This window comes from Eurypyga helias, unplaced genomic scaffold (assembly GCF_000690775.1).
Source record: "Eurypyga helias isolate BGI_N326 unplaced genomic scaffold, ASM69077v1 scaffold14588, whole genome shotgun sequence".
Taxonomy (NCBI): Eukaryota; Metazoa; Chordata; class Aves; order Eurypygiformes; family Eurypygidae; genus Eurypyga; species Eurypyga helias.
The window spans coordinates 1-24,463 of NW_010266409.1; the positions used below are offsets into that span (position 1 = coordinate 1).

General features: G+C 41.3%; 1 protein-coding gene across 1 annotated transcript in view; it reads right to left on the reverse strand.

Annotated features, from left to right (window-relative positions):
* Nucleotides 1–8,753: 8,753 nt before the first annotated feature.
* LOC104505394 (collagen alpha-1(XIV) chain) overlaps nt 8,754–24,463 on the reverse strand; it is a gene marked incomplete at both ends in the record, with an annotated part of 35,312 nt that continues 19,602 nt past the window's right edge. The window contains 9 exons of the mRNA XM_010157076.1: nt 8,754–8,942; nt 9,445–9,511; nt 9,945–9,980; nt 11,816–11,887; nt 12,824–12,877; nt 20,492–20,545; nt 21,167–21,220; nt 22,471–22,566; nt 22,966–23,019. Coding sequence (XP_010155378.1) covers nt 8,754–8,942; nt 9,445–9,511; nt 9,945–9,980; nt 11,816–11,887; nt 12,824–12,877; nt 20,492–20,545; nt 21,167–21,220; nt 22,471–22,566; nt 22,966–23,019 — 676 coding nt within the window. The remainder of the gene's footprint in view (nt 8,943–9,444; nt 9,512–9,944; nt 9,981–11,815; nt 11,888–12,823; nt 12,878–20,491; nt 20,546–21,166; nt 21,221–22,470; nt 22,567–22,965; nt 23,020–24,463) is intronic.

Below are 24,463 nucleotides of genomic sequence, written 5' to 3' on the forward strand. Positions count from 1 at the left end.
CTATGATTCTATGATTGTATGATTTTCCAGACCTCCCAGCACTGGTAATTGCTCTCACTGCTTCACAGCTTCCGCACTTTCAGAGTCCGAGCCAACACGGAGTATCTTCATAATAACACCGCAGAACGAAAACAGCCGCTGCCCTTGATGGGGCAGTATCTACAGTTTCAACTGCGTGGCCTCCTTCCTCCCCTTCTGCTCAGGTAACCATTACTCTTAGGGAGAAACATCTGGAGAACACCTCAGTTTTGCAAGGAGCCACGGAAGAGGGTTTTTTTTTTCCTCGCTAAGGTAAGTTCTGATGGAAGCAAATAAATAAGAACAAACTCTAACTGTGGAAAAAACTGCAATAAAAACCCATCGCTGACAAAGAATTGCTCACGCCAAGTTTACAAAATAAGAGTCGTCTGAATTACGGGGGACTCTGCATCTGCTGAGGAATTCTAGGACTCCTACGGAACAGGAGGCTACGAGGGCAACGTACCACGTGGCCCAGTCATGTGGAAAACACCAGCCACCCCAGTGAAATCAGTGACTCCACACTGGGCACATCATTTTTAACCAAAGCGTGATGAGCTCTTTGTCTTACCTCCACAAGGCTTTTTGCCACTGTCCTGGCATGGTTTAGGGATTTCTTGTTTCCCTTTTGTACTTTTATTTCCTTCAATTGCACAATTTTGGGGCTTTTCTGGTTTGGTGTGGGGTTTTTTAAGATGTCTATTGGCGACCAGTTATTGTCTCATAGAGAAATTGTACAGCCGGAGCCACTTTTCACATTTCCCATTAGGGGCTCTCCAAAGCTTTCCCAGTGTTTCTGTAACACTGGATTTTACAGGACAGACTGAGCCACCAAGAGAAGAAGTACCACGGCCCAAATAAATTAGCATAAAGTGGCAAAAGCGAGCAGGTGTGACGATCTGGGTGGTACTTATACCATTGGTTTGCAAATAACAGGTATCATCTTGCTTCCAGAGGATATTGGGTGAGAGAGAGCAAGGGCTCGTACGCCTGATCCCTGAACTTATAAATAATGGAATTTTTATAATAATTGCTACTAAAAGTGAGGTTCTTGTGTTTGGTTGTCTGACCGTTCAGTCGTCTGATGACCACGATGAGGCATTGGTTTCTTCTGAGCGTACCGTTACTCCCTACCTAGGTCATGTTGCTTTGGTTACTGTATTCCTTTGTTTCCTGAATCGCCTGCCAAGTTTAGTGGCAAATTCTTGCTCGTATCACGCTCAGCAGCCAAATTTCTGATCATATAGGCTTGTCCCACCACGGGCACTTCACACCAACTTCCAGTGATGCTTTGCAGTGATCGTCAAGGACCTGCTGAGACACTCAAGGCAAAGAGCCTCCGCCACTCTAACACCTTCAGTGAAATGCCCCAAACACCCTGTAACCACAAGTCTCCAAACCTACAGATCTGCCACAAGCCGGCTTGTCCAAGGGCGTCTCAGCAGCAGAACAAAGCCAACCGCGCTGCGCACAACTCGGACGAGCACCCGCCCTCGCTCTGGGGTACCTGAAGAGCCCGACCCGAGACATTTAGGGTGGGTGACAGAAGTCAGAGTTAACTAAAGAAGTGCTGAAGGGAGGCACGCTGTGAACCTAACCCCCTGAAAACAGCTCCCAGAGCTGGCTCACCAGGGCACACATTGTACCGCCCCAGCTACCTACCTACCTAGAGAAATAGGTGAACAGATGCACATGGAAGGATGTAATTAACAGCGTCGTGATCCCACTAGTTTTTATGAGTCCTAGTCTGGGTACGAGGCCAGTAGGGTGGCAGTAGGTAGGCAAGGAATGTGGCTTCAAATTCCCTGAAGTTATGCTCTAGCTATAAAAAGGAGAGGAACTAGCACTGCCAACTCTTCTATCAAGCCTCTTTCGCATCTAATCTTCCTATTTTCTACCTTGCTTGTAAACCACTACTTTCTCGTACAACTACATTAGTTCGCACCAGCCTTTTGCAGGTAGATAATGAGCAACCTCTGGCCAAACTACAAGATTACTACAAGTCACATGACCAGGTTGCTGAAGCTGCAGCCTTGAGCCAATACAACCTGTTCCTAAGGAAGGGCTCAGCATGGTTAACACAACCCCCCTGGTGATCTCCGAACAAGAGCGGAGCAAATCAGTGTCTGACACCTGTGCACTAACACTCTGCAGTACACCCGCCTTACCTCCTGGTTGCACGAGGTACCTCTTGGTCTCGTTCAGACCGGTTTAGAATTTCAGATCACAAAGGGTCCAAAAAGTCTCAGGAATTTTCTATCCATAGGCTTTGCTAGCCCTAGCTCCTAAATCTCACTGAAGGTCAATCAGTCTTAAGTGCTTAAATTGCTCTGGCACCTTGAAATCTGCTAACATCTTCCCTTCTGGGATTCTCAGCAGTGGGATAACATGGGATTCCTGCTCTCAGAGACTGTCTTCCAAGCCCAGTTATGAAGCTCCTGTTTACAATCCAGCATTTGGTTAGCAATTCCAGTCAGAAGTGCTATCCGGAACCGCTGATGCACGCACTCTACGTCGGAAGCAGCCCTAGGTGGCAGACACATGCGCCAACCTACATTCATATTCCTGGGGGAACCTGCCACAAACCCAGGTCATCCGTGATCAGCAACTGAATTCCACTCTTTTTAAAGACAAATTTCTCATGCAAACCTCTTGTCCTGCATTCCAAATGCAGTTTCCAGGTACCTAACATTTGCTCTGCCCTGGCTTGCTTCAAACACGTGGAGAGACTCCTCTGTCGCAGTTTGCTGCTGCTGCTGCTGCAGGCCCTTTCACAAGGTAAACTCGTGAACGTTGTCTCTCACCACATGTGCCCTGTGAGGAAATGCCTGCCAGTGCGGAAGGCAAAGTCTGTACGTGTGGACTGCTTTATCAGAGGGCTGGCCCCTGACAGACCTGCGTGTCCTACTGCACGGTAACATTACACAGTGACTTCAATGACTCCTGCCTGGAATACTGCGTCCCCACCTGGAGTGCTGCATCCAGCTGTGGAACCCACAGCATCAAAAGGATATAGATCGGTTGGAGCAAGTCCAGAGGAGGCCATGAAGATGCTCAGAGGGCTGGAGCCCCTCTGCTATGGGGACAGGCTGAGAGAGGTGGGCTTGTTCAGCCTGGAGCAGAGAAGGCTCCGGGGAGACCTTATTGCCCCTTCCAGTACCTGAAGGGGCTACAAGGAAGCTGGGGGGGACTTTTTACAAGGGCCTGTAGAGACAGGACAAGGGGTAACGGGTTTAAATTGAAAGTGGGGAGGTTTAGATTAGATATCAGGAAGAAGTTCCTCACGGAGAGGGGGGTGAGGCACTGGAACAGGTTGCCCAGAGAAGCTGTGGATGCCCCATCCCTGGATGTCTTCAAGGCAAGGCTAGACGAGGCTTTGAGCAACCTGGTCTAGTGGAAGGTGTCCCTGCCCATGGCAGGGAGGTTGGAACTAGATGGTCTTTAAGGACCCTTCCAACCATAACCATTCAATGATTAAAGAAAAAAAAAAAAATCACAGCCTTCCACACACCCCTTTATTAGTCTTTACACACTCAAGAACGCACACCCGTACGTGATGTTCACAGAATAAACTGCAGTGAGAAATGATAAATATGGAACAAATCTACTCAGGCTTAGAATAAAATGTTCATTCTGGAAGAAGTTATGAAGCTCTTGCGCAGAGCTAACCCTCTCTGAAATCCCATGGATATCAAGTTCCTAAAGCAAACATGCTGAAGGCCAAGATGCAAGTCTGCTTCAGGTTTCCTTTAGTCTAACTTCCAGCAAAGTTTGTCCAAGAGGAAGAGAACACAAACACTGAAGCAGGAACACTTACTCCTAAGGAAAAGCTCCCATGAGTTAAAACCAAGCGCTCCATGGGCTTCCCTAACGGACTCTCCCCCACAACTCTGTAATGGGAGTAAGTTAACAGATTCACAGACCTCTTGGTCGTAGTTCCTATAGATGGCAGAATGTTCAAAATTCACCCCCTTTGCATTCTATCAAGGTCATCTTTGCATTTCATGAGAGCATAGCGTACGGGAAGTCAACTGCACCGGATATCACTCTCCATGAAGCTGCTCCAATGATAATCACTCTCAGGGACAAAAGTGTGTATCAAGATTGGTCACTTGAGTTACAGTGGCTCCAAATCCTACTAACTGCTTTCGTATCCGTGCTCTGGACACACCTCAGCAACACCATCAAACTGTCCCTCCGCCTTCACGCTAACCAACCACTTTTCATGGCTTGTCCCCATCCAAAATAAGCAATGGCTCGACCTCAGCCCCATGGAGATCACAAGCAACTGAATTCAATTATTTCCAACGCTCTGCTCAAGATACCCCTGATAGCATCAGTTATTAAAAACAAAACCAAGATCGGGAACATATTTCCTAGCAAAGAAAATTAAATGTCCATGGTTTCTGCACAAAAAGGAAATCTTATCTATTTTTATCTTGAAGAGAACACTGTCCTTTGAGGAGAACTGAATAGTGAGTTAAGAAAAATTAAACTGCTACCAGAAGTATCCTCTTCCAAAGATGTTCAGCTGCAACCATAATGTATAATAATACAGGATGATTTTTTTTTAAACCAGGTGAAGTTAAAATTGGAAATAAAAGCATTTAACTGACTCAACTGGCAAAACCTCCATTTAATTCCATTGGAATTTTGCCATCAGAGCTGTAAACATGTAGCTTTTGATAACACACGCTTAATTAACTCTTTCATATGATGCCAGGAAGCAAATATGGATGAAGCTGTACTAGAGACAAGTGACTTTCCCAGTGACAGCTCAGGGCTTTCTTGTATTTTAATCATAGTGAGATGGAGTGAGTTTTGTGCATCCATCCAGGACACAACATAAGAGCAGAAGTCTGCCCAGATGCAGAAGAATAACTGCACTTCCACAGCATCTAAAAGCTAGCAGTGTCTCAGCATGCTTTTCACTCTGGCTTTTGTATTTTTCCTCTAAGTTGAGAAAACTGCCCATGTATTATAAAAATAAGTGAAAAAGAAAAAGGAAGAAAAAAAACCCACGCCGAATCTTTGCTTTTTATATTGTTTTGCTGAAGTCCAACTACTTTCTGAGCACTCAGAAGCTGGACACTGGTTATTTGAGTTCTAGTTCATAAACATTAAATCAAAACAAGAGATGGTCAAACTAGCTGAAATAAAAATAGGCACCAGTGCTGTGAACTAGTTACAATAAAAACAGAGATCAGTGCTGTGAATAATCAGTGTTTGGGTTTGTTTTTTTCCAAACTCCTACATTTAGGCAAATATGTAAGAGAGCAAAATTGTAGTAATTTTTCTGGGATTATGTACTGTAGGGGACTGATAGCACCACGTGGCCTCATTAAGACATGAAATCACCAGCCCAGTTCAAATGGCCTGTTGGAGCTCCAATGAAATGTTAATATTGCTAACAAATACCGAGATTGCCAGAGGTGTTTCTTTTCACATCGTCAGAAAATTACACCAGATAAGGCTCCACAGTCTACAGCTAAGAAAATAATCAACTAGGAAAACTAAGTAGCAAACATCTTAGCGTGATCCTAATCCATTCACTTATGTCTACTCTGGAAAAAGTAGATCTCAGCTGGCAGCAGAGACCGAGAACTGGATCTGTCAAAAGAATGACTTACCCTTTCTCACTGAGGTAGTCTTGCTCCATGGACCAGCTCAGTGTGTCACTAGTGAGAGAATACATCCAGGAATGGGACAGCCTGGACCTGGAAGTTCAAGTGGAGGTTTCTAGCAAAACTCCAGGACACTGTCTCAGTCCAAGCACTGTTCCAAAAACATCTGGTTAACGCTTGGCAGGCTGACAAGGTAAACAAGGGAAAGAAGCTATCGGCCAGGCAAGTGAGCAGAGAAGTTCACTGACGCCAAGCTCACTCCCTGCTGACGTTTTCCAGTAAAGCTCTCTCTGGTGTGTGGTTTCTAACCAGTTCCACAGGCTGCTTTCAGAAGTCCCCCCTTCCTGCAGGGTGGGATTGAATGGGTGGTGGGCAGGAGAGTAGGAGGAAACATCTCGTCTCTCCCCACCTGTTCTCTGCCCACCCTACCAGCACCTTGCCAGGCAGCTCAGAGGCAGTAACAGGTTCTTGCAGCAACCCCAAAAGTTCGAACTCTGAGGGGAAATTACCCTACTAGATAAACAACAGGTCTTTTTTTTCCTTTTAGTGTCCATTATCTACGAACACTGCTGTTGCAGTGTTTTTTCTGTGCTTACAGGTGGAGGCTGACTTTTCAGAGTTGCTAATCCGGCACTGATTTTGAACATTAAACAGACTTGATATACAACCAAAATTCTGATGACATCAGCAAAAAACCCCACATTATTCATAAAGACTTCCAAGTGGCTGGCTGGAAATCTTCAGGACGGAACGATGCATTGTGACTCGCTGACCAAGTTGAATACAAACAAAGCTTCAGAACAGAGCCAGGGATGGGGTCGGAGCCCATTTATCCTTCTCGCTGTAGCCACTGGGAACTAAAACCTCTTCTGTCCAGAAGCAGAGCAGTTTTAGCCTGCTAATTCACTGTATGATATCTAGTTAGGAATCAAGTGAGACTTGGGAATGCACAAGAAACTTCCAATCTCCACAAGCAAGAGAAGCTGGTAAATCTAATTTTTACTTTTCACTGCTTCATTTTGGGGTTAGCTTAGAGCCATTCCTTAGAAATGAATTCTGAAAGATCCCAAGGGTCTGCCCAACTCAACAGGTATCTTTCTGCTAAATGAACTGCTACCACACAAAGTACACATCAGCATAAAATTTCAGTTCCTTCTGAAGAAATTAAATCCTCACTGACTGATAAATTATTCTATATTTTTACCTACTTTCTGAATGAGCTCCTTCCTCTTCCTTCCTGATTCTGTGCAAGGCTCCAGTTATGTGAATGTCCTAAAACCCATTTTGACTCCAAATAAACTAGCTAATTATTCTGTCTTTAAGTTTACACATAGATTCTTGAATCTTAAAATGAGATTATTTTAAGCTATAAACACTGTGAAACACTCCCAACATTTGGCATCACATTCTATGAAAATCTCCAGAGAGCTCTGGCTGACTGACTGATTATAGTTCTTGAAGTATGCTGGATAAGAGCTTGCTCTCTTACCGAGTACGAAGCTCCCCACAAGTTCTACCCACCAAAATCAGTCCTTTCTAACATCAGTTATCTTTATAGAAAGGTAAAGAGTAATAGTCTTTTTTAATGCCTTTTTACCCTTTCTGTACTCAATTGCCAGTTCTGCTTCCCAGATATTAGTATTATCAGCAGCGGGTTAACCCACATCACGTTTCATTTAAATGACTGTATCTGAGCACTCTGGGTTTTCATAGTAGTGCAGCATGAGGCGCTGGGCCTGGGGACAGCAAATACAACAGAAATTACATGCTAAATACCCTTCATTTTCCTTCATAGCCTGGCATTTTGATTCCTCCATTCCCAAAGCCCCAGCAAAATATCCTGTGTGCTTAAACCGTCCCTGCCTGAGAAGCCATTCAAAATATGCTAGCATTAGTATGGAAGCAACGACCCTGAACCTGCATTCAGTCTCTCCCAGTCACCATTTTTAAGTCAGTTTCTTGCTTGCCGTCTCCTCCAATTTTCTTCCCTACTTGCCTCCCACTCCCTCATTCCTCCTTCTTTCAGGACAGTGCCTGTCTTTGCTCAGTTGGAGCAGGCAGCAGCATGACTGAGAGGCCGGTACCCTAAACTTTGCATCTTTTTTCAAGGGGGTAATTAGAATTACAGTCTTGAGGGGAAGAAAGGACCCCTAGACTACAGGTTCACTCAAAGACTTTCTTTTGAGAACAATGCTTTAACTCTGGTCATCATGGCTACTGCGAAGTGGAACTATTAAGCTCCTGAACTAAACAGCCTTCACAGCAATTAGTTTATAAAATCCCAGTCAGCAGATTTCTAGCAGCAACACCAATTCATTGAGTTTGACTATATCACATTTGTCTCTTGGGTTTTTGGTCACTTGCTCATGTGATGGTTTCAAAGCACTTTCACAATCACAGATCTACCCAGTGCTACCTCTGGGAGGGTAGCGCTACTCCAGTCCACCAAAGATTGCCAGGGTTGCACAGAGAGAGAGCAAATCAAAACAAGGAACTTGTTTTGTTACTCAAGAATGCTGGTGGAGGAAAGGAGAAAGGGATCTAGCCTACACACAAGAATACAGAAGAGAATTCTTGTAAATGAAGTTAATTGTATTACCTCTCTCACCTCACTATTTCCTCTCCATTACCCTCTCAACTCCTCATAAACTAGGAATTTTTCCCTCTTCTTCTCAACCTTGCTCCTTTCAGACAACAATAACTTAGAAATATTCAGACTGACACATTTCAAGTTTAGCAGAAAAGCTCAATCACCTATCAGTTTTGCAGCTGAGGTCTCCAAAAACTACTTTGCTTACACATTCAGAGCTCCAGCTCACTCCAGAGGCCTACTAAGATGAGAGCATGATGTGATGGGATGTGCCCCATTAGGTGTCACCCCTCTTCAGCAGTTCAGGCATTAAACCTCTGTCTGCTCCTGCCAGATCACACTCCGCAAAGCCTGCATCTTCCTGACTGAGAGTCTGCAGAGCTTTCACTAAGGTCTGTGTTGAGTTCACCAATCCTCTAGTGGGAAAACTGCTGTTCTCGCGTTTAGACAGGAGATAAAAGCCACCAGAATGTATCAGGAGCGGGAAGTACACCTTTTTACATGTGAAGTACGAAGCCTACCTCTTTCTCCTGGTCTTCCTGGTTGACCAGGGCTTCCTGGAAAGCCTTGCATGCCCGGTGATCCTTGTTCACCCTGTGGCCCTGGAGCCCCTGGCCGACCTGGCTCACCAGGAGGTCCTGCGATGGTTCGCGTTGAGACAGACTGGCTTGGAATCTGGTTCAGAATCGAATTATATCTTGCCATATGACCTGTCAGGAAAAAATATCCTCATTTTCCAGTTGCAGTGGAGAATTTGGTTCAGCTAAGTTTGAACAGAGCACTGGCAGGTCCTCAAGCCTGTGGTCTGTCATGCTCTGACAATATGAAGTTTTGCTCTTGTTAGTGGATAAGTGGTGGTTTAGGCAGTACACAGAAAAAGGCTGTTGTGTAGAATTTTATTTCCTTGCTTTGATGTTTGTTTTTTTCTTTTATTTTATGCCTATAAAAATGTAAAATTGTCACAGCAGAAGCTTCTGTGTACTATAATAGATTGGAGACAATTCAGGATATTTTTTAGCTGCTTGATGCTAATCAGCTCTAATGGGACATAAATACATTTGAACAAAAATCGAGTTGGAACATAAATCCTGACTGTAGCCTAAAATTAATAGGTCCCTTTGGATGCTCTGAAAAGCATCATATTTGTAAGCAATTGTGGCAGGAAAAGATCCATTCTAGAGACAGAAGCATACGAACTGTCAATGTGCTCACCCTGGATGAGTTGTTCACACACTTGCCGAGCAACAGCACGCACCATGGCTTGGGACTGGAGATCACCCTGTGTAACAACAGCAGCAGCAGCTTCATAACACCGTTTTTTGCATCATTTCTGTCTTGAAAACTCTTAGAGCAATGAAGGACATTTATTATCCCTGGGAGATTATATCATCAGAGATGAGAAAAAAGCCAAAGCAGTTTTGGGATTTCCCTGGTTCCCATTACTGTCTTTAGCCAGCAAACAGAGGTCTGAGAAGATAACCCTAATGAGAGATTTGGGGACATGCTTAATGCCAAATACTTCTCACCTTCAAATCATTAATGTAGCTAGATATAAGTCAACGTCTAGAAAAGACGGAAAATTTGCCTGATTGCACAGAGAAAACTATTCTGCCTGTAAACAGAGAGAAACATTAATTGCTGGAAAAAGGGTTTTTATGAGACAGAAGGCCAGAGAGGAAAAAAAATGGTGGCAAACATGAATATAGACTTACCCGCTCACCCCTCTCACCCTTAGCTCCAGGAGGACCCTATGGAAAGATTCAATACAAAATTAATTCTCATTTTGTTCTAGCTCAAAATTTTTAAACCCCTAAATATTGTCTCTCTTGTAACATCACAGTAAAAGGAGAAAAATGAATCAAGGAACAAGGTTTCAGGATGTGACAATAACAAATACCCTTTTTTCACTTCAGTGTTCATCAGAATGTTCACCTTTGGCAATGACATGGAGACGACGACTTCCTCAGGGGTTTGTCACATACCGAATTCTCTTGTTTAAAGTGGCAGCAAGGGCAGGCCACATGGCATTTCACATCCCTGAAATGGGTCTAATTACGACTGAAGAAGAGAAGGCTGATATGAGACAGAATATCGGTCGGAGATTTGTAGCATTTGCTGCACCAAAGCTCTGCATCCACTAGGAACAATTTGTCTGCAGCATTTGCAACCTCACAAGTGGAGATTTTTGGGGTAGGGTAGACATCCCTCAGGAACTCTGAAGTGAGGAAAGGTCTGCCTGAAGAGGTAAACAGCTGACTGATGGATGGTTAAAGCACAGCTTACTCTATTCTGGGTAAAAAGAAAGTCCAACAAAGACTGCAAGATTATGTCTAGGCCTCTTCTATGAATTTGGGAAAGAGAATTATTGAAACCCAGTAATTTTTCACGTACCTAGCTGTTTTTTCAGAACTACTAGAGTCTAAACACTCACAGCAGAGGTCTTACACGACTCACAGCAACCTCAGTACTCTAGGAATTTTAATTCAATATCTGGAACACGTATTTGAGCAGGAACTGTATAGGCAGCATGTTATATGTTGATAGTAATAAGTTCCATAGCTCATCAAATCTCCTTAGTAGATTTCATGATTACACTAGAAACTACGCGGAAATGGGCATTAGGGTATTATCTTTGCTTATATATTATCAGTCATTTCATTTCCACTTAACCAAATCAAAATGCTTGCACTGGACTAAATCTCCAAAGCAAACTGAATTTTGGGGGGAGAGGGGGAAATACCTACAAACCGAGTCATAAGTACACACTGTCACATTCTGATGCCTTTAAAAATTAAATAGAACTTTCACTGGAAACAAATTGAGCGAGCAGGCTTTATAATTAACTACGCAGTCAAGTGTTAAAATGTGTTATCTAAACTGTTAGAGAGAAAAAGAGATCCACTGTAAATTTTCTCTTTTACATAATTGACACAGGCATTTTATAGTTGTATTCCTTTCTTTTGGTTAAACTGTTTTTTTTAATAATGAATTAATATCTAAAAGACAAACTTAGCATTAGGGGTATCCAATAACTTGCTTTCGGTACAGAGGGTGTAATTTTCCACTCAATGAAACTGATGGTCACATTTATAGCATTACAGAAAAATCCACGATTATTAGTCAGTTGCCTTGATGTAAACCCAGAGTAACCACGAAAGCCAGTTTTTTATACATGCAATATTTTCACAGTTTGAAAACTGGAATCATGTTTTGGAAATATTAAGATGAATAAATGGTATATTTTAATTTTCTGAGAGTTGCTTGAAGTACAAAGGAAAAAAAGGAGAAAGCAATTACACACAGACTATAGATTCACATGCTGTTATGTTTTTAACTTGTGTGTTTTCATCTTGTGTTTTGACTCTTTAATCCCTATATTCCAAACACTGCATGTAAGATCAACAAATAAATTTAATTATGAAGAATAAACAAAGAGAGAGCCATATGATGTTTTCCTTAGCCACTAACTGCAAACAGATCACAGGCTCTAAATATTGAGGAGTTCTGTACAACAGTGAAGCCAGGATCAAAAACCAGCTAATGCACAACAGCAAATATGGAAATATTAATTAATTTTACTCACTGGAGCTCCAACATCACCCTGTGGCCCCTGGCTTCCAGTAACACCTGGAACACCCGGAGCACCAGGTATGCCCTACATTGGACGAAGAGAAAGAAAATAGTGGTGGTGACAATCAACATCCATGAATCCTGATGAGAAAAATAACAGTGTGGTGGAAGAAGTACACAAAGCAGACAATACACAGAGAGTTCTGCCAGTCAGAGACTGGAGATGCCGGAAGAGAGGACTAAGAAGTACATGTTGCAAGAAAAAGAGCACCAAAAGCAAAGCTCTGACAAAAACCTTGAGAAAAATGGTATTGTGTTGCTTGCTTTCTGGAAGAGGCACAGCTTGCTGAACCACGAGATTAAACCTGTGATGTTACTACTGTATTCAGGAGGGATGACTCAGAACACTTTGTAAAAAGAACAGGATTGCTTAAGAACACTCAATACAATCAGCAGTTTCACCTAATGTCTTTCATCTACCAAGAAGGCATTAACTTTACCTACCTGCTCTAGCTAGAAGGGTGAGACTGATTCTGGAAGCAACATATGTCTTGCTTTGAAGGCTGAATGTGGCCTCTGCTGTCTGCCTCGATTACTCAATGAGAGCATTTGAATACCTGCACTCACCTCCAGCCTTTAGACCAAGCAAAACTGGTGGTTCACTTCAACTAACAATCCTAATTGGAATTTCTTACAAAAAGAAAGTCTTGTTTCAAATGTTAGGAGCACTAATTCCTTCTATATGGCGCAGTTACTTGACTAAGAACAAGCTATCAATGTGTTGTTGGAACAACTGTCTCCCCTTCCCATGGGAGATGTTTTTTCTTGAGCTAAACGAGAGTGGAAAGAAATTACACTGGGCAAGCAGCTCTCTGCCAGCTCTGTGCATCATGAGAATTTTAACTTCCAAGGAGAACCCTTGGCCTTGGTCTATCCACTGAAGCCTAGATAACAGAGTGACCTACAATCCCCCCAGATCCTGCTGACTTTTACAGTAATAAATTGCATGGGCAATACTCACCATAGGGCCAGGAGGTCCTTGCGGGCCTGTGGGTCCATCTTTGCCAGGAAGGCCCTATAAAAGAAAGATACATTCATTTTTACCAGCTCTTTATATATACTTCATGAATCTGTTCCATTTCATCTAGAAGACTTTTTTTTTCTTTTTGTTCTTTGTTTTTTCTTAAATTAATAACCTGTGGTAGTGTTTTCTTAGAATAAAATTCCCTTATTTGTCCTGGGGAGCGTTTACTTTTGAAAAGGAGCTATAGTGTCACTAATATTAAAAAAAAACCAACAAAAACAAAACCAAAAACCACAACTAGACTCAAAATACTTTTGAAGAAGCAGCAACACAAAACTCTTTGCACTGGCAATTTTTACCTCTGAGTGAACTGCACTTGTAACGCTGCTGTAGTGCAGTAAATGAGAGGGTTCACTGTCAACCTTCTGTACTACAAGATGGGTCACACTTCCACATCTGTCCTCACCAGTTGCAACTATTCACAGTCCCACTAATCAAGTGCTGAAAGATGGCAACTGAGAGTCTACCTCTCTGCCCAGCAATGCTGTACATATGTACTAGCTATCACCGAGGTCCTGATTCAGGAAGCATCAGGAATGCTCATGTGGTTCACATTATGAACGTGCTTCACAGCTTCCAGAAATGAGAGCCAAAAACTAAAGATAACTTGGAAAGCAAGCAAATCGTAGAAAAAAAAAAGACTGACCAGATGTAGAAGGAAATACACTATTAATAAAGTATTCTTGCAAATTAACCAACATGCACATTTTGTATCCACATGCTATATATAGAGCAGAGGTTTCTGACCAGCCTGGTGATAAGTCAATTCTTTAATTACTACACAGCCTAAAAAGGAGAAATACGACCTTGTCTCTGGTACAAGACCAGAATATGGAGGTGAGAGTAGAAGGAAAGAGAGGGTTTGAAAGTGTCTGTGCTGACACACACAGTATAGACTATTCTAGGCCTCAGCATCTCATAGAGCTTCAGAAAAAACCCACAACTTTTTCATTTTGTACTTTCTTTCTGAAACTATTTCTGACATGGTTTTAGTAATGAATATACCATGAACTACTAGTTTTAGGCTTTACATAATGTGTAACCTATGATTCAAACCTGCTAACATATGGCATAAAAAAAATGGTTGGGGAGTATTATCTGCCATGTACCTGGAAAGGATTTTTTCCAGATTCCACCAGAAGGGTGTTTCGATGAGAAGATAAGCCACACAGTCAACTCACATTGTCATCTGTGCATCCTTAGTTTTGATAAGGAAACACTTTTCCTATTTCACAGTGTAGCCGGATGGTTCCTGAAGCTTCAAGGAGCAAAGCAGCTCCCCTGTGAGAGGAAGACCTAAAGCAAATGTAAGAGCTAAGTGGCACTGAAATAAAGACACTAGTAGTGTCTCCATCACGGCAGTTTTAAGACATTTACAGAGAAAAGTTTACAAGACTAGCTCAATTACGTAAACTGGCAAAGGAAAGTGTGTACAGTCTTCAAAAGTGGTGTTTCTAGAGGAAACAGAGAATGGTACAATGAACTTTGAAATGCATTAAAAAAAAACCCATAAAATAGGGTTCCTGATATTCTGGAGGAAACATTTAGTTGCGAACAATGTTCTGAAAAAATCAAGGATAGCTCTTCACAGTTTTATAACGACATGGAAGTCCCTAAAAGATAACGCAAACTGGACTTGGTTTTGCAACACAGAATCATAGAATCACAGAATGGTTTGGGTTGGACAGGACCTTAAAGACCATCTAGTTCCAACCCCCCTGCCATGGGCAGGGACACCTTCCACTAGACCAGGTTGCTCAAAGCCCCGTCCAGCCTGGCCTTGAAGACATGCAGTAAGACCTTCAGGAAGACTGACACCTTCCTATTTGTGGTTTACACTTTGAAGCAAAGATTTAAAATCGGCATTTATTTTTGATCAATCCTAAAGCAGGATGAAAATGAAGAGGAAGGAAATGGAGAGCTTTCCACTGACTTCTAGAATCTAGTGTGGATTCACACAAACCCCTAAGGAAAAATAATGCTGTACGTCCCTCCCTTCTCCCAGCTGAGTTGAAGAGTAGAACTAACAGTGATCAGAGCTACTACGTTTTCCTTGAATATGCTTCATTGTTTCTTTCTTCAGAGCCTCATTTTTACTCTTGACTGCTCAAGCATCATGTCCTGTCTATTCTCCTAGGATCCATTTCTCTGGGCACTGCATCCATATCTCTTGGTCACAAAACTCGCCTCCTACTGTTTATGTTAGATGTGAAAATTGCTAATTATAAATGAAGTCAAAGAGAGGTTCAGTTCAAGACAGAGCATGGCAATACCTATTCTCTCAGGCAGATAAAAGACCAAAGGTAGTTGTTTGTGCTTCCAACAGGGTTTGAAGATGATGTTATTCAGACCACCTGATGTCCAGAATGAATGTGATACTCATTCTGAATTTGTGAGTAGTAAGCAGAGGAGATTATTAGGTACCAGAGAATTGGCAGGAAGATCGGGAATGTATTTCTTCTGGCTCTTTCTCCATTATTATTGGTCTGTGTAATGTAGAAGAAAACAGAGCACTGTGAGAATTCACAAAGTTGTATTCAGAGCACTGCAGCCTTAAAGATGTTATTCATTCTCCCATTTATTGAAGTCTCCAATGCTTAACCATCTCCAGAATGACTGAGGAATTACACAGCAAGACAGCACTTTCTCACTGATGCTCCCACGTCCGGGATAGGAATGGCTGTACAGAGCCACTGAATCTCCACCATGGAGCTGCTCACTCAACAACAGGATGGGACAGATTTTGATGTGTGACCTCAGGTGCAGGCAGGTTAAGAATGAAGATGTATATTATTTTTGAAGGTTAACTTAAATTAGGACATATTTTGCTAATGGCATGAAAAACAGTTATGGAGAAACAGTGTAGCTATGGCAGAATTTTTTATAAGGGATTTCACTTGCCAGAATACAAATGGCATCACAGAATGTGGGCACCACCTAAAACCCTGTAAAATCTCAAGTCAATGAAGACTGCAGCTGACTTCACTATAAACTCTTCAGCTTTTGGTCACCTGGAATTTATTTGGGGTACTTGTGGAGAAGTGATTTTTCAAGTAGGACTAGACACCAGCAAAACCTTAACTGAAGCTACTGAGCCCAGGCTTGAGAGACTTCCATGTACAGCCTTTAAAAAAGCACACTGCAGCTTGGCACCCCTGACTGCATCATCTTTTTTTTTTTTTTCCTGGTGAAAAATTAAGAAAAAAAAAATCCTCCTCTCAAGATAAACCACTGTGACCATCAGAGAAATATTATAAAACACCAACTCAGTGAATTAATCTGAGATCTAGCTTGCAAAAGATTTTGCACCAACATGAGCTATCTTATAGAAGTGGGTTTCCTCTGCTTGGCAAGCTTATTGATGTCTAAACTACCTGACCAGAGGAAAAAGAGATGTAACCAGACTCTTCTCAGAGGTTCACAGCGACAGGACAAGAGGGAATGGACACAAGTGGAAACAGGGGAATTTATCATTACATGCTAGGAAAAAAATGTTACAATGGAGGACATCAAGTAAGTACTGTCACAGTTTCCAGAGACATGGGATCTTTACACTTGAAGGTGTTCAAGACTCAACTTATGATGGAGCTGAGCAACCTGATCTGATCAGACCTTTCCTGAACACTGTTGGAGTAGATGACCTGTGAAGGTTTCTTCCAACCTTATTTCCATGACTCTATAAATCCCACTACAAGGGCATGCACTTAAACTGCAATATCTGATTTACTAGTCTAGCTGCAGGCTTTGTGTCTCACAGATGGTCTCTTTGCCTTTCTGCTCTGAACAGGAGCCATCAGAAGCTGAAGAAATGTTTAAGAAACTGAATCATCAGCTAGAAGTATCTTACTGCAGACCAGTGTCTTCAAGCAGGATAAGGTAGCTTTGGTCACTCCTTCTGGACTCCAATCTAGCTGCAGCGGCTGAGCAAAAGAAGTCAATCACTTGCCAGTTTATGTCTGTGGTCCCACCCCAAGCAGACATACAGGGAAGCATATCCAGCAGAGCTTCCTCCAGAAGTTTTTAACCTGCTAGGGAAGAACCATGCCTCTTTGCCAGAAAGAAGCTTGGCCAGGAGAAGACACCCCTGAGGAAAGCGCCAGGCAACAACGAGCAGTGACAACGTCACAGGCACAGGAGGTGCGAAGTTAGGAGTCAGAACGATGGAGATCCCTCCCTACGTTGTGTCATCAAGCAGGCATGCTTGTCGCTCAGGATGACAGGCTTCTCTTGGTGCAACAGGGTAGATCTGTCCTCTCAGGTAGCCTGCACTTCCTAAGAAAGAACAGGGATTGCAATTGTGTCCTGACCTTGGACAGTAGCTGTGGAGATATGGGAAAGGGAAGACTTTTCCCCTTTCTACCTACACATCTAAACAAGGGGCGGTCTCAGTCTGCTTCCAAACTTCATACTCTTGGCTCAAAGAGCTGAACCAAAAGCACAAGAATAATTGCTGTCCACAAACTCACCAGAAGCTCGATGTCACTTTGGATTCTCTCGCATGTGCATTTCAAGCTCATCTTTCAACGTAATGTGCTCGGGAGAGTTGGCGGAGAAACATAATCTGTTCTTTTTAGTAAAACCACTCTGTTGCCAGCTACAAATGTGGGACAGTAAAAGAGGGCACCAAACAACCACAGCCCCAGCCATAAGATAAAAAGAACCATTTTCTATTTTATAAAATCTTTATAAAACCTTTATGACACTCTCTTATAACTGGAAGACGATGAGAAGGGAGGGGACTGCTCCTGGTGTGCAGTCTGAAATGTAGATTCAAAACACTTACCAGACAGGTTTAAAAGTGTTATCATAGATCTTCAGAAAGTTTGCTTTATTATCAGGCAACACCTTTTTTTTTTACTCTGATTCAACCTTCACACGGTATTTTTATTAGATCCCACTTCTTTTTTTTCACAGTGAGGGTATTTCATTATGAAAATGATCTTTGTATGAATTCACACAACTGACAGGGGATATGCTCTCGTTCTTAATGAGGTACTAAAAACCATGAAAAGCAAATAAACCAGAGACTAAAAAGCAGAACTTCAAAAATACAAGAAGACCCTTTATAAACTAATTGTTGAATTACAACATTAAGAGGGAAAAAAAAAACATTTCTGAAGTGGTTTCAACAATAAAAAAAAAATGCAAGAAATCAAAACAAAAAGGAAGGAAAAAGAACTGTAAAAGTGAAGTGATTCCAACTACCAGCAACTGGAAGGAAAAAAATCTCCTTTCCAGAAGTGCTTGAGTCTAATATCACATTATCTCCAGTTCAGCAAAGCTCTCAGAGATCTCCCAATAAATATCAGTCTCTTGCTTACCTCCCATTAAAATCAGTGTGATTTAGCCACCTGTTTAAGTACTTTACAGAGGTACCACTAATTACCCTTAGTTTTAATTATTAAAATATTTCAATAAACAATAAATACAAATGAGGAAATAATGGCCAAGCTAAGAATAACATAGAAAATCTCAGTTCTAGCAGTATAATAGCTGCAAAACAGTTTGGCATCTGGACTAACAGGAGGAAGCCCAACAAAGGGAATATTATACAAAAAGGCAATTTACTTTTCAGGAATTTTCCAGTTCCCTTTACTCTTGCTGCAGCTATGCCCTTTAGAACTATGCCTTTTGCTAGTGCTTAGCCTTCAAAGAGACTGCAGTGAAATCATTGGTTTGAATCTTCACCCATTAAAAGCAATTTTACATTGTCATAACTTCACAGGAATCAAATGAGTTACACCACCATAAAATTAGTATAACATCATTATTTGTTGCCATAGAAATAATTGCTGCTGGACAGCATTGCACAAGGGTCACACAGAGGCAATAACAAGCGAGCAGACCTAATTTTATGAGATCTAGGCTATTTATCCAGCTTCTTTGATTAACACCAGCAGAAAGTGAACACATGAACCAAGCATGATTACCATATCCATAAAAACTGGCAATTTATGTAATTGCCCTGCCTTATTATAGACAACACTGGGCTCTTCTACAGAGTAAGCACTGCATGACCTTTTCCAGGCTGTACCAAAAGCCTTTGCTGCACTAGGCTTCCCTCCAGCTTTTCCCAGAAATGCCATCTCTCTGCAACAATCTGCTGACTTCCATGTGGGAGAACTAGATCAGTTCTGACCTGCTGGCTGACATCAAGACACAGCTGAGGGCCTCCACTGCTAAATATAAAGTTAGCTACAGAATAAAGTAAAACCATAGGCTTCGCTTCTCTCCGAACTGCAGGATGCTCAGTGTCCCTCGCGATGAGGAATACAGAAAGAGGAGGCACGTACCACTAGGACAGCATCTAGCACCAAGTCACCTCAACCTGGTTATGACCAAGATCAGACAGCATGGTGGCAAAAATCTAAATGTCCATCAGGTTCCAGATCTTTATTAACCTGGAGATCAACAGGTGACACCAAGCTTGGTGAATTTAGGGGAAAAAAATGCCAATACAGACAAAAAGATGACATTAAAAACATGTAAAAATGAGCCACCATACTGAAGAAGGGATCACGGTATTATAAAGTAGGAAAAGGAATATATTTACCTTCATATTTCACCACAACTTAATTGAAGATTAGAAGATTAGATTCATCTGATTAGAAGGTTATTCATCTGATGAAAATGTTGTGTAAATCTTTCTCTTAATAAAATGACTATCTGTGTGTTGCCCAAACTCTACAGTAACTTCAGTGGAATTGCTTCTACACATAAAGGCATGCCAACGTTGAAATTCACCACAGTGAGCCCAAATACACGTTTCACTATATGGAATATTTTTTTTATAACAGGGTCTCAGGTTAATTCCAGAAATCCAAAGAAGGCCCAAATTTCTCTGAAGTTCAAATTACATTAACATATCCAAAAAATGATCATGAATATGTAAATCTCATTCAAGTAAAACTGAAAAGTCATGTTTAATAATGGCCTTCTGCTGTCAACAGTATAGTGTTAACAGAAACTTTCCAGAGCCTGTCTAATAATGAAACAAATGTCTCTCCAAGGAGGCAGAGAGGAGGTCTTACAGGTTTAACTACACACATGAATATGAAGAATTTTACCAGTTCCTAGACAGACTGTAAGTATCTTCATTTGTTCTACCAGAAGCAGAATAAAGTTGACTAGATTTTGATATTATTCTTCACCTTTCCCTTATGTCAGCAGTTTCTACAGGTATCATTTTGCATTCAATATTAAATTCCTTTGTCATTGTCTCTGTTATTCATTAATTGGCTAGAAAGCAAATTGAGATCATTGCATTGGATTGCATGCTAATTATGTACTATTTAACCACCACCTAATTTTAAACGTATAAGCACATGGTCTAATTGTCAGTGCTGGACACTAGTGGAATCTACTCCTATCAAATGCATTAAACACAGAGTGCACGGCTCCTCATTCCTCGTCTAGTATTTCTCAACCCTGACCTCGACGAAGGTAGGATTCTCCACCCTATCTCTGTCTTCTCTGTGGACTGACACAGAGATACGGGTATCCAGAAATGATAGAATACAAGTGACACCAACCACGCTGGGAAACGTATCCATTACAGAATGGAAATTCATAAAACAAATGCAAAACATGTTCATTTTACCTTACCCTTTGACCTTGAGCTCCATCTCTTCCAGGTGAACCTGATGCTCCTGGGACACCCTAAGCATTATAAAGGGAGGGCAGATGATGAGATCAAGTTAACAGAATGTCACTAAATCACTTTCCAGTGAAATTGTATGAAATGCTTTTGGATAAATGGAACTAGGGGGTTCAATAATGTGTGGGGCCTTAGAAAAAATCAGTAAAGAAGGTAAATTGGAATACAATCTCCAAACTAAATAGCAGACATCAAACCGAGTAAGATTTACTGAATACTGCATCTGTTTAACATGCCAATCTTGTAAAAGATGGCATCAAAAAGTGCATCATTAAGTGCCTGATCTGTCCTCCTAGATAATTCCAGGAAGAATTCAATGGGTTTAAAATGAAAACAAGCAAATGCTAATTATTCACTGTGTAAGCAGAGATCCAAGGGTGGGCAGTTTCTGAATTTATGGAGACCCAATTTCAGTGTTTAACAAAGTCAAAAAGGTTCTTCAGGCCCTGAATGATTTGCTCACTGCCCACCAGCATACCTGAGATTCCTGATTCTAAATCTCCGTTCAAATTCACCCCAACAGACTTATCAGCAGTTTTGAACATGTGTCCTAAACTCACAATGATATCAATTCAACATTCAGACTCAGTAAGTGACAGGTTAAAAAATAACTTAGGGAATACCTGCAGGCCAGGAAAACCGAGATCTCCCTTCTCTCCCTTTTCACCTGGTGGCCCCTGCAAATTAAGAAACACACACAGTAAACCAAATACATGGTTACTTTCCTATTTTTAATAGTTCTTTTCAGCTTCTTTAGAAAAAAACAACCAAGCAACCAATAAGAAAACAGACTATTTTTCCTGTTGAAAGCAAATGTACAGACTCTATCTGCAAAACTGTAAATGAAAAAATTTACAAATACAGAAAATAAAACTCATTTTAAAAGACTTGAGAATGAATCTGACAAAACTACAGCCATTATGTTACCAAAAAAAAAAGGTATTTATTTTCTCTTCTCCTCAAAGGAATCTGTTTCTCTTCAGACCTTAGAATTCTTTCCTATAATGATGAAACCAATGGATTTCTATGGAAACTAGAAGTGTTTCTACAGTGCACATGCATGACAAAGGCAAACTTACCTAGATAATAAACAAATTGTAATTACATTTTATGCAGAAACACAATTTCTCTATCAAATACCTATTCTAATAATTAATGTATGTATTATTCAGTGATGAGAGCATCACCAAGGATATACGCTTCTGGTAAATCACCTCATTATATTGTACAGCAGTATTCTGTACAATATGGACAGGGTAAACAGAACAAAGTGCATTATACTGTAGAAAATTTTTTTAACAGACAAGCAGAAAGACATGCATCTGCTACCTTTCAAGGCTTGTGTGTACCCATCAACCAGAGATGTGTATAAAACAAGATCAGTGCTGCTGGTTCCTTATCCTACCAACGTGTCTGTATGATGAAATTCTCAGGCTCCTTTCGCAACAGCATTGCAAACTAATCATCTCCTCCGATGACAGACTCTGTAAGCGTAGTGAACACTATTGCTTAACTTTGGCAGCAAATATGGTGTTCTTGCTTGGGTATACCTTTCAAGTCAGAACTGGTCTGCGATGAGCAATACCACAACCAGAAAAAGATAAAATACTAACATTTTGTTTGGGGCCATGTTACAACCTCCACTGCAATTTTTTTAACTTGCCTCCAGGCTTGGATGCTAATACCTGGGTCATATTCAACCTGTGATCAAATCCCTTCAGCTAACTAAGATTTCAGATCCAAACAAAACCAGGAATGTTGGCATTGAACCCATGTCCACTATAGGTTAAAAACAAATCTGTGATGTCACCTCAAATATTGAAATTCAGATTCTGATCAAGACACCAAAAGATATGTTGGTTTAGTCTAAGATGTGTGCTGTTGAAAACATCACAGGAAACAACGCTATTGATTTTATAAGTCTCACTGGAAGTCCTTGAATAGAAAGTCCACTGGGTCCTTGTGGTCCTGGAGGTCCTTGAGGTCCAGGAACACCAATTTCACCTCGAGGTCCATCTGGTCCCTAAAGTAGCACAGGACGTAAGTTAAACTCTTATCATATGGACAAATGCAGCTTCTGTTTGTAGAATTAAATACCAATAGATTCAAAAACATCTGAAATGTGGGTTAACATTAGATTGAGCAGTTAGGGTTCAATTTAAAACTGCCTGGTTCCTTTATAAACACACAAAAAAATGAAGATTTATGCTGTGACAGCATATGAATTTTATATCTTTTATCAAGGAACAAACAGCACAAGCAACTGTTATGAAAAGAGACACACCAAACGCCAGTGGCATTTCACTATGCGTTTGCTTCGGCGACATCAGAGACAATCTGGATTTCATTTTGAGGTTTACATGCAGCAGAAATAAACCAAGAACGTGTGCATCTTACAGCCGTAGAGTGCTGTACAAAGTACCTTTGGACCTGGATCGCCACGATGACCTTTGGCACCTCTGACACCTGGACCACCCTGTGAAGCACAAGCACAAGACTTGCTGAAAACCAAAACTCTCAAACAAAAATGAAATCCAGAGAAGCCCAAATAATTTTTCTTGCTCCTGAATCAGTGTTCAGGAATCAGTGAATATCCTGTCCATATCTTTCCACTGGAGTAATTAATCTGAGAACATACTTAAGTGTGGCCATACAGAGGAACAGATTTAAACAGATGTGACTACTTTCCACAGCCAAGAATGCACACCATGTAAGCATCAACATAACACTGAAAGCTACCACAGGGATGGAAATGTATACATGTGGTCATGGGTTCCCTTCCAGAAACCTACTGCACATCTGTCTGTTCTCACCAAAATCACCACATTGTTAAAGGCTGAGTTTCCAATGTCTCAGGAATGCTTTTCAGCAAGGACAACTCCCGGATGTACTAGACTTAGCATGGTTTAATTTAGAGCTACTCCTAAGTAAAATACTCTTTTGCCCATTTGACTCTTTTTTGCTTTCTTCAGTGGTGCCTACATCTGTTAATCATTTATTAACCAGCTATTGCCTTTTTTATTAGTATCATCTGAGACACTGGAGTTGAATCTATCTATGGATGGCTGCCATGAACGTGTTCTGCATATACATGCTGCATGTGCTTTCTCCTCTAGGACAGCATAAGTAAAGGGTGGGGGTTTCTCACTTATTCCAGATCAGTTTCCCTCTTCTCCCAACTGAGTATATTGCTTAATCTCTTGGGATATGAGCTTTGCAGGGATTCTGCCCTTCTTTGTACTCAAAAAGGACCTTGCACAACTAGGCACCATAACTCAATAGCATTCTTTGGAGGCTACAATAAGTACTTACAAAAACAACAGCAATTACACTAAAGACATTTTTAAATAGAAAATACGCTTATTAGATTAAATGCATATGTAGCATCTATGAGAATTCAAATAGAAATGCCAATGAAGATACCATGATACAATCTTCATATGTGTGATCACAGAGCAGTTTTCTACTCCTTGTCCCAGCTCCTTCAGTCCTACCACTTACATTCCATGGCTTTGCCTATGGCCACGACCCTTTCCATCACGGTCAGCTCCAACCTTAAAATCTCATCCCACGCTCTCCACAAAACCGTGTTCCTGTTGCCAGTACACAAATTCCAGGTCCTCACAATTCTGCATTCCAGCCCTGTAGCTCCCTCTGCCCTTTCTCCTGCCTCTCTTTCAGATTAAAAAAGTCCTATGCAAATGATCAGCAAAGTAACTGCAAATTTTAACATAAACAAAATCACACAGTTTTCTCCCATTTTGTTCTAAGAAGCAGATTACATTTTTACTGAGTAAGAATATATACTTAAAAATAGCCTGATGCTGAGCCATTAAATCATGTGCTTTAAGATTCACAGGATTTGGTACACTTATCCATGTTTTGAACTCAGTAACCTTTGCTTGGTAAAAGCACAAGTT